General features: G+C 38.9%; 1 protein-coding gene across 1 annotated transcript in view; it reads right to left on the reverse strand.

Moving 5' to 3' along the window:
• MRC1 (mannose receptor C-type 1) overlaps nucleotides 1-10,949 on the reverse strand; it is a 119,037-nt gene that overhangs the window by 4,230 nt on the left and 103,858 nt on the right. The window contains exons 24-27 of the mRNA XM_006159739.3: nucleotides 10,295-10,527; nucleotides 6,479-6,644; nucleotides 5,588-5,737; nucleotides 1,163-1,276 (exon numbers count right to left, since the gene is read on the reverse strand). Of these exons, the coding sequence (XP_006159801.1) occupies nucleotides 1,163-1,276; nucleotides 5,588-5,737; nucleotides 6,479-6,644; nucleotides 10,295-10,527 (663 nt within the window). The remainder of the gene's footprint in view (nucleotides 1-1,162; nucleotides 1,277-5,587; nucleotides 5,738-6,478; nucleotides 6,645-10,294; nucleotides 10,528-10,949) is intronic.

A 10,949-nucleotide genomic window follows, 5' to 3' on the forward strand; every position in this document is an offset into this window, starting at 1 on the left:
CCGCAATCCCTTCTCCTCCATTCTCCTCTCAGGATCTTGGGCACACATGCACATGCACCCGGCGTGGGTTTTAAGCCACTGGGTCCGGGACGCGAACCGCGGTCAACTACATGGGAATCCAGCGACATAGCCATTATGCTAGCTGCTGGTTCCCAATAAAATAATTCTTTAAAAAAAAAGAATCAATCATTGTTTACAATCAGATTTTAATACAGAAGACTATAATGACTTATCATTACAGGGAAGAAAACCAAGAACATGTTAATTATATAACTTTAATTTAAAATTTATTTCTAATTAGTGCAAATATTCATACTTATCTTCTCTAGTTTGTTTTTTTTTTTTACTTTTTTTTCTTACAGATTTTTGCCATAGGGCACTTATGGAGAAGGAAAGTGAGAAATCACCCCCAGGAGGTGTGACCATACCACAATCCCTTCTCCTCTTTTCTCTCAAGATTTTAGGCATGCATACACACATGCCTACTGTGTTTTTCAAGTCACTGGATTGGGGATTCAAACCACAGAGTCAACAATGTGGGACCCAGTGCCCTAACTGCCATGCCAACCACTGGCCCTTTTGTAGTGTTTCCTTTGTTAAAAAATTAGAAAGTGCTTTTTAAAGCTTATTATTATTATTATTATTTTTAATTTTACCAAAGTGTGCATGCACTTGCCAGACAAAGATAAGACACAGAGAAAGAAGAAAGAGAAAGCATCCCTCAATGGTTCATGGTCATGACTCAATTTCTTCTCCTCTATTTCTCCATCCTATTGGGATTTAAGACACACACACACACACACACACACACACACACACACACATGACACGTTTTTCAAGCTGCCAAGGCCAGGATTTGAACTGTGCAGTTGGCCATGTGGGATCAAGCTCTCTTAACCCCAGGTCACAGGGCCAGCCTTCTAAGCTTCTTAAATGACCTTAGCTACAGCAGACATTTTTTTAATTGGCAACTTCAAAGATAACACAATATATGAATCAATTAAACTTTCAGCTTTTATCTCAAATAAAAATCTGAGTGTGAATTTGCAAACTCTTCATGAATTAATCATTATTTAAAGCCAGACTTTCTGGAAATTAAACATTATTTTACAAACAACATTTTGAAATATTTGTGATTAAATAACCATTCTGCAAAAATTACCTTCGACATTTTTGTACATTCCAATCCAAAAATTGGTTTTACTTTTAAGTGGTTCAACCCGATATGACAGAAAACTGGATTCAGCAGCACTTTCAATGGAAACCAGAGAGGAACCTGCAAAAAATAAAAGAACAAATGTGGTAGAAGTATTTACATTTAAGTAAGTAAAAATATTTTTGTAAATAGTATTGATATTAAGAGAAAAAAAAAAAACCCACCCCATTCCCCCCTAAGAGGAAGAATCGTAAAGGGTGGATCTTTGTCTTCTCAAAATTTTAGTGCCTGAAAATATGTTTTTAAGCAATGCTTATGTGCAGTAACTGAACTAGTTCCTGCAAGAGATGCAAAGAGGAGTAGGATATGAATATGCCTTAAAAATGTTATGGTCCTGTGGCCAGGAATAAGTTGAGTGTACAAGGAAATATAGTAGAGATGAATTAAGTATAATATGCTATAAACATGTCAAATATTCAATTAGTGGGACCAGCAGGTAGTGTAGGGCTTAAGGTGCTAGACTCCAGGTAGTTGAGCATGGTTCAAGTCCCAGACCCAGTGGCTTGAAAATCACACCAGGCACATGTGTGTGCACGTCCAAAATCTCAAGAGGAGAATGAAGGGGAAGGGATTGCAGCATTTCCTCGGGAGGGGGGGTAAATTTCTCACTTTCTCTCTCTCTGACTCTCTCCATCAAGCACACATGCCTTATGGCAAAAATATACAAAAAAAAAAAAAAATCAGTGAGTAAAAACAACTAAAAGGTATCACAGAAGAGTTAGAATTTAAGTAGAGAAAATCACAGGCCTTCAAGGGGGAAGGAAACAAAACAGTCTCAGAAAGAGGATGCAATATGAGGTAAGACAACAAGAAAAGAAAATCTTGAAGTTCTTTAGGAACAGAGAAGGCTTGGTTTGACTGGAATGTAGCAATGAGCAAAAAGATTTGTGCTAAGTCTCACTGCAGATGGCAGGAGATTGGTATTTGGGGCAGTGTGGTATTAAAAAATACTTAGTGTTTTGAGGCAGCAGACTGATGCAATATAGTATAAGAATAATAATTTAGCAATCACGTATAGGGTTGCTCAAAGTATGAAGAGTGAGGAAGGTGGAAGATCAGTTAGATGACTGTAGAATTGACAGTTTACATTAGATCAAGCATCAGCTTGACATGATATAGTAAAATTCTATTGCTTTGTAAATGATAACTATTTTAAAGCAATTTATGCCAGATATCTGCCTTTAGATTATGCAAGCATTAGCTCATTAAACTTTTATGACAACCTCACTGTATAATACTGTTATTACTCTCTTTCAGAGATAAGGTTTTTTTAATTATTATCTTGGTGATTTTTTTTCATTGACTCATTACATTATTCATCACTGAATATATTTCATAGACATCAGTTAGCTTGAAATATTTATCACATATTTCATGTTTATTTTTGAAAAAAAGTCACCCAAAATTTAAAACAAAGTTCATACATATTTATTGCAAAATTTTTTAAAAGTATGTAGCAACATGATGGAAAACATTTTTTTAAATTAAAAACTCCAAGCCAAACTTCAGGTGACATCATCAGAAATGGCTAAGTGCCTCTGAAAATTGTTTCTTCTATAAAAGCAATGAGAACACTGGAAAAATAATCAAAATCAACTTTTTCAGAATGTTGAAAATTAACCAAAAGCTTACAATAATCCAAGAAGCATTTATGAGAGAAAAATGATTGAATCTTGGTAATAATAGTAAGCTTTGTGGTATTTTAAGTGTCCTAATTCCATCGCCTTCCCTCTAGTTCCGAGCAGACTTAAAAATCGACAGCCCCATAATCACAGTGAAAACCAACAGCCCAGAAGCCACTGGAGAGGTTGGAATGGAGGTAAAGTGCTTCCCAAAACCCCTTTCTTGAATTTCCAAAATTTGACCCATTTGGTAAGCTCCCTAGAAAATCCCACTTGCAAAGCTTGTCTTTGTGTGATCTGAATCAGATGTTGTTCACTACAAACTTTTGCCTGAAAATGTTCATCAAAACCATCAGTGGGGCAACGGCCTAACATTACAGCTGTCTAAGGCAGTGATAATAGTAGGGGGCAAATAACCTACTTGAAAGCTTCAAAGAGCTGCTGAATGAGACGTCCATAGTGGCCTTTGCAACACATTTGCATATTCCTGGCATAAAAGGCAACAGACACACTGCAGTGGTGTCCACGTGCCCGGGTTTGTGTGAGTGCCAGGGAAAGACCTGAGAAAGCTTTACCTTCTTACCCCTGGCCAAGTGAAGTGAGGGCTAAAACAGATTTTTTAAGTGCCTGGAAGGGTATGGAGGGTGCATACCAACGCACAGAGTCCCTCAGCAGATCCTGGGAGAATGATTAGTTCTAGGCATTTAAAGAACTCTGTGCCTGCCACAGCCAGGTGACACACATGTAGATACATCAAAATTAAATTGTCAAAAGACAAGAGGAACCAAGTAGGAGGGCAGCAGTGACACAATGCTCTGTAAGCTGACCCACAGGGGAAGGTTCTGGGTTCATGTCAGAGACTCCCCCCAAGTACACTGGGTATGTACCATGACCTGGAGCTGGCTGGAGCTACGGAGTAGCTGCATTGCAATGCATTGCAATGTGAAGACCCGGTTGGGAGTACCTGTCTCTCTTACTCATGAAAGAAAGAAAAATAAACTTCAAAAAAAAAAAAAGTCTTGAAATTAGTAAAGAGAAATTACTCATGATGTACAGGGATCCTTTATTTTAACATTTATGTATGTATGTATGTATTGTGAATTTCAAGCCACTAGGTATGGATCTTGAACCACATTGGCCATGTGGGAATCTAGCACCCTAGCCACCATGCCTCCTACAGGGCCCTATGTACAGGGACCATGGAGGCCAGAAAGCCATCAGATAGCATTCAAGAGATTTAAAGACAATGGCTGTCATTAGTAATTTTCTCTCCAGAAGAACTAACCTTCAAAACTGAAGGAAAAGTTAAGATGTACCTCGGTAAACAAGAATGGAGAGAAGCTGTCACTAAAAGAAATACTAAGAGCATGCTTCAAGATGAACGGAAAGGACACTTGGCAAAACCTCAAATCTAGATGAATGAATAAAAAGCAGTAGGGGTTAAAGAGAAGAAGAAAAGAAGAAGGAGGAGAGGAGGAGGAGGAGGAAGAGGAAGAAAAAGGAAAAAAAAACTTCCTTTCACATTTTTTTATTTCAAGGAGAAATCACTCCTCTATGTCATGCCTATTTGAGTTTATTTTGTTTTTCTTCACTAATACAGTAACTGGATGGAAATACTTTCTGTTAGTAGTAAGATCAATTGTTTGTGGGAGCTTGTCAAACTGGAGCTTGTCAGGGAGAATACGTGAGTAGAGCACTCTGGATAACTGAGAATGAGAACTCTAACAATTTAGAACCACAGGGTGAAAGAAAGAGAGACTGGGTCAGCAAGTAACTTTTCAACCTGAGCTTTCTAAAATTTTGGAGCTACAGAATTATAAATTACATTTGGGAGCCAGTCCATGATTTGGTGTTTAAGGCAGTCGGAGCCCACATGGTGGACTAAGCAGGGTGAGTCCTGCCCCTGATGGCTCAAAAACAATGCAGGGTACATAAGCATGCATGCCCCAAATCCCCCAAGGAACAGAAAATGGAGAAGGGATTGTGGCGTGACCATGCCCCATGGGGTTCTTTCTCACTTTTTCTCCTCCAACCCCAGCAAGTGCATATACTCTCTGGCAAATGAAAGAGAAAAGGAAGGAAGAGAGGAAGAGGGAGGGGGGAGAGAGGGAGAGAGAGAGAGAAGAGAAAGAAGAGAAGAGAAGAGAAGAGAGAAAAGAAAACAAAAGGAAAGAGAAAAAGAAAAAGGAAGAGAAAAAAGAAGGAAAAGGGAAGGAAGGAAAAAACAGAAGGAAGAAAACAGGAAAAAAGTAAGGAAAAAGGGAAAAAGGAAGGAAGTTTGGGGGGCATGAAGTTGATCATACTGTTATAAAATAAATCACTTTTTAAAAATATGTATTTTAAAATGTCCCTAGGTAAACATGTATTTTTCATTTTAGTTTTAGTTTTTGTTTTTTGGAGATTTTTTTTTTTTTTTTTTTTTTTGCTATAGGGCGCATGTACTTGCTAGAAAGACAGAGAGAGACAGAGAGACAGAACGTGAGAAATCTCCCTCTGGGGGATGGCCATGCCGCCATCCCTTCTCCTCCAGTCTCCTCTTGGGATCTTGGGCATGCATGCACATGTGCCTGGCATGAGTTTAAGCCACCGGGTCTAGGACTTGAACTGTGGTCAGCTACGTGGGAGTTCAGCAACATAGCCACTATGCTAACTGCTGGTCCCAATAACTGTGTGTTTTTAGTGTAGTGTGGGTCAGCTGACTTCAGAATAGATGATAATGAAATTGTCTTTCAGGAAATGTGACACTCACCCATTTGAAGACATTCCAGAGAGGCTTGGCCCCAGTTCCGGGTGTATGAGGACTCGATATAGTAGCAGTGACCATGGAAAGGAATCCATGCAGTGTGCCGTGTCTCGGGGCATCTGCCCGGCAGTTGTGGAGGTTCAGTGGCAGGGATTTCTGTTGATAAAAATGTATTTAAAATAAAACCAAATCTGAAGTGTCTGTAGTATGTAGAACAATAGTTTAGCAATGAAGTGAAATTTTAATCAACTCTCATTATAAAGAAAAAAAAAACTTTAGATGGTGATAATTTGGGTCTACCATTTTTATGATTGGATTTCCTTTCATCAACTTTTTTCATTTTAAATTTATTTTAATTGAATACACAAAGTATGTATAATGGTAATCAATCACACTCAAAATTAAGACTGAAAAGTCATAGATACCTACAAAGATGTTACAGGTTAAAAAAGTCACCCAAAAATAATTTGTAAAGGGGCATCCCTTTCAAGTCACTCTTCTTTGTTTAGGATCCTACGCCCTATAAACCCTTCTTGACTTTTAGTGGCACCTGCGATACAACTATAAAATGCTATAGTTAGAATTCTAGGTCTGTGTCTACAATGTCACTGATTCTGATGAAGTCTCCATATGCTCTGATAAAATTCTTTTTGTATAGCTGTGCTGTTGACAAGCATAGTTTGGCATCCTAGACTCAGAAGACAACCTCAGTGAAAAATATTCAGAGATTTATAAAAAGCAAATAAACTCTAGAAATTAAAATAAATTTCTATCTCCAAGTCCTCTGTTAGGTGAAGAAATATGTTTTGAGCTACCCAGAACACATTACTGTTTAGTAATATCCATAGTTACTCAGAAAATTTCAAATCCCCTGATTATTTTTGTACAGTCAATTACCATCTGATCTTTTGCAGAGAAAATAAAAACTTTCATTGCAACTTGCTGTCTTCCAGTAGCCATCAGTATCCAGATAAACACACGCTGATTTCAGTTTGGGTTCATCAGTGGCCCAATTAGTGTACCTCATCCTCCATCGGTCAGTCCAGGAGTACTCGTTATTTGTCTGCAAAAACAAGAACAACCATTAATATGGAGACTTGCTTTGTTTAGAAAATATAAACGAATAGTGAAGAAAAAAAGTACATGGGGTTGGGACCAGCATATGGTATAATGGCTATGTCGTTGGACTCTCATGTAGTCTACAGTGGTTGGAGTCCTGGACACTGCCGCTTAAACTAACGCCAGGTGCATGTGCGTGCATACTCAAGATCCCGAGAGGAGAATGGAGGAGAAGGGACTGCAGCATGGCCATCCCCACTTGAGGGGTGTGTGTGTGTGTGATTTCTCGCTTTCTGTCTCTCTGTCTCTCTCTGTCTTTCTGGTAAGCTCACACACCCTATAGCAAAAACCTCTCCAAGAAAAAAAAAAAGTACGTGGGGCCAGCAGGTGGCGTGGTGGTTGAGGTGCTGGACTCCCACATGGCTGACCACAGTTCAACTACCGGACCTGGTGGCTTGCATTCTCTCACTTTCTCTCTGTCTCTCTCTGGCCAAATTTAAAGAAGATAATAATGATGATGATGAGTAAAGTTAAATAATTCTTTTTTTAAAAGAACATATAAGACTATTATTTGACATAGACTATTGAACATTTGAGAATGAAAAGAACAATATAAGTCATTTCTACCAACTAAAATGTAGCCCTTCTTAAAAACAATTATTCTTGGAGATCCCATAGAAATATATCCTTGGAAGCTATTTTGAAAAACACTGACTTAAGAAAAAAATGTGTCTCAGTCCATCAAACTCTATTTACAGGTTTTGGGGCACAAAAGAGATTTTTATCTCCATAACAAAATATATCTTATATTAATTACTATTGAAAATGTAATTTAAAAAATGAGTGATTTCCACTGAATTATCGTGAGAGAATGACAAATATCTTCTGATATTTTCCTGAGAGAAATACAAATATCTTCTGATCTTTTTATTATTCTGCTCTCAAAACAGCACCAGTAACAAATGAATTGGCTAAGGTCATGTGGGTTGATAACAGAGGAATCAAGGTCCCTTAACCGCCAGTTAGGTGGTCTTCCAATGATATGAATCATGATGTCACTTTTCAAAAGATGATTGTTTTACTCTATTGCACATTTAATTTCTTATTAAAGGCAAACAGGGACCCGTAGATGGCATAATCGTAGTCCCTCGTAGTCAGCTATGGTTTGAGTCCCAGACCCAGCAGCTTAAAACTCAATATGGACACGTGTGCACACATGCCCAAGTTCCTGATAGGAGAATGGAGGAGGAGGGATTGTGGTGTGGCCATCCGCCCTGGGGGGTGATTTTTCGCTTTCTATCTCTATGTGTCTGTCTGTCTGGTGAGCGCACGCACCCTATAGTGAAAATCTCTCCCAAAAAAAAAAAGAAAAGAAAAGAAAAATACATGAAAGCTTATTGTAAACTTACAAGAGAATTGTAACATATTTGAGAGAAGAGAATGACTTGTGAAATGAGTTAAGTATTGAAAACATAGTTAATGTGGACCAGCAGATGGCAAAGGGTTATGTAGCTGGACTCCCACATAGTCAACCATTGTTTGAATTCCAGACCAGACGGCTTAAAACTCATGCTGGGTGCATGTGCGTGTATGGACAAGATTACAAGAGGAGAATGGAGGAGAAGGTATTGTGGCATGGCCATTCCTTTTGTGGGGTGATTTCTTGCTTTCCATATCTCTGTCCCTCTCTGTCTCTTTGGTGAGCACTTGCACCCAATAGCAAAAATCTCTCTTTAAAAAGAAAAAAAAAAAAACACAAAGACCTAAGAATGTCTTGCCTAAGTTTAATCAAATTATTATGGAACTACTTACCTTTCAAGATTTACTTCCTACTGGGAACTAGCAGTTAGCGTAATGGCTATGTCACTGGATTCCCACGTAGTCGACTGCGGCTCGCATCCCGGACCCAGTGGCTTAGAACTCACGCCGGGTGCGTGTGCATGTGTGCCCAAGATCCCAAGAGGAGAATAGAGGAGAAGAGATTGTGGCAGGTCCATTCCCCCTGGGGGGTGATTTCTCGCTTTCTGTCTCTCTGTCTCGCTCTGTCTGTCTGGCGAGCGCACGTTGCCCTATAGCAAAAACCTCTCCAAAAAAAAAAAGATTTACTTCCTACTTAGGAAACACTCATTGCATTAAGTGTAAAGTTCATCTTTGCATCATGGTTTTGGAAGTTCTATGAAATCTAACACCAATATACTGGGTTGTATGCAAAAACGTATCATGACTTTTCCGACGACCCAACACTTCCCAGTGTCACCCTCTTCTTTCCTTTGCTCTCTTCATGATCCCTTCTCTATATTCCATCATTCTAGACTGTATCTACTAAGTTCAATTTTGTCTGGGAAGCCCTACTTGGTCTTCTCCCTGGCCCAAGTGGTCTCTTTTCTCTCATCCCATAACACTTGGTTTATGCCTCTCTTCGACACGTGTCTTCTCTCTCAATTACTTACTGACATGTCTATCTTCTTCACTAGGAAGTTTGCTGTTGACTAGCTAGATAGATGTTTAAAGGGAATATAGATAAAACATGAGGCATCTGAGAAAATTCATTTTAGAATCTTTTGGTAACTCCATCACCACTCCTAGTTCCATGCCTCCTCCCTCACCCCATTCTCGACCTTCCTTTCTCTGTATGGAATACAGGGAATTGATTGCAGTGAAATATTCCTCACAAGCTCCACAACTTCAGGACCTTTAACAACTCTGGAATGGCTTGCTACGAAAAAATAAAAAAGTATCTCCATCACCTAGCAACTATGCCCCTGACCTGCTTTTTTAATTCTGTGGCATGGTTGTAAATATGATACTGGAAAGAAAAATAAATAAAATTGTTTATGTGCACAATATAACTAATATTAAGAAGTAATTGGGATGCCAGCCGTTACATAATATGTAATGGCGTAGCAGTTAAGTAAGAGATGGAGTAGCAGTTACGTCACTGGACTCCCACATGGTCGACTAAGGTTTGAGTCCCAGACCCAGTGACTTGAAAATCACGCTGGGCACCTGCATTCATGCTCAAGATCCAGAGAGACAATGGAGGAGAAGGAATTGTGGTGTTGCCATCCCCCTGAGGGGTGATTGCTCACTTTCCCTCTTGTCTCTGTCTCTCTCTTCACAAGTGCATGCACCCTATGACAAAAGCCTCTACAAAAATTATAAAGTAATAGGAAGGTCAATTGGTGGAGCAGCAATAATACAAAACTGCAATGCTGAGTCCACATGGGAAGGTCCTAGATTCACATCACAAGATCTCCCTGTACACAACGGGCATGCACATATGTGCTGTGATCTGGGGTGACTGAGACCAGGGGTGAATCACAGCATGAGGAACCTGTTGGGGGTCTCTCTCTCTCATCTCTTTCTCTCATTTATGAAAGAACTACATAAACAAACTTTAAAAAAAGAAGAGCAGTGGAGACTTGATAGCAGGTACATAATCCTTAGCTTGATTTCTGATACACGGCACTAGTTTGCCAGCTCCCTCTACACATTGCATCCTAGAAAGACTGCATTTTATTCATGTCCATGGCAGTTCCATTCACACGGCCCAGCACAGTTTCTTGCATGTAACAGGAATTCAACAGAACAGAGAATCATATTCAATCACGACTTATCAATCAAGCCAAGTTGCATATATTTTCAGCATCTTACCAAGTTACTGTTCAAGGCGATCCACACAGGTACATTCAGTGTTTGCATCTGCATCCATACAAATGCATTACTATAGGGGTCCAGAATGCTAGCAATAAGGGAGGTATGAAGCTTGCAATATTTATCTGCTTCATGCCATTCTGACTTTAATTTGATGAGTGAATAGCTGCTTTCACCATATTTAATAAAGCCATCTGTTGGGACTGTTGCTGGAGGATTATGCAAAGAAGGGTCTGGAACAAAAAGATTATTTTCATTTGAATTATCAATAAACATTAATTGAGCACCATTAATACATGACTACTACATGCCATCCATCATAAAAATAACTAAGATTTTATAAATCCAAACTGCCTGTTGTTAAAAATATTTTCAAGAGCCATTTTGTACCAGAAAACAAAGCTTTATGCTTTCATCAGCATGGCTGATGAAGTTAGGTAATTTCCAAGCTATACTGAGTATATTAAAGCAGATATAAGATCAAGTTTCTGCAAAGAAGAACAAAAACTACTATAAATTCAATGTGACTGAGTATCTAGATGAAAGAAATGCCACTGTTTAATCCCACAAACTGAAGGACATCAGTCATCCTGTCATTACTAATCATAATTTTCCCATCTTGGTCAAATGTCAAGGTCAAGAATATTCTTTCCCT

This window comes from Tupaia chinensis, unplaced genomic scaffold (genome assembly GCF_000334495.1).
Source record: "Tupaia chinensis unplaced genomic scaffold, TupChi_1.0 Scaffold000647_1, whole genome shotgun sequence".
NCBI classification, from domain to species: Eukaryota; Metazoa; Chordata; class Mammalia; order Scandentia; family Tupaiidae; genus Tupaia; species Tupaia belangeri.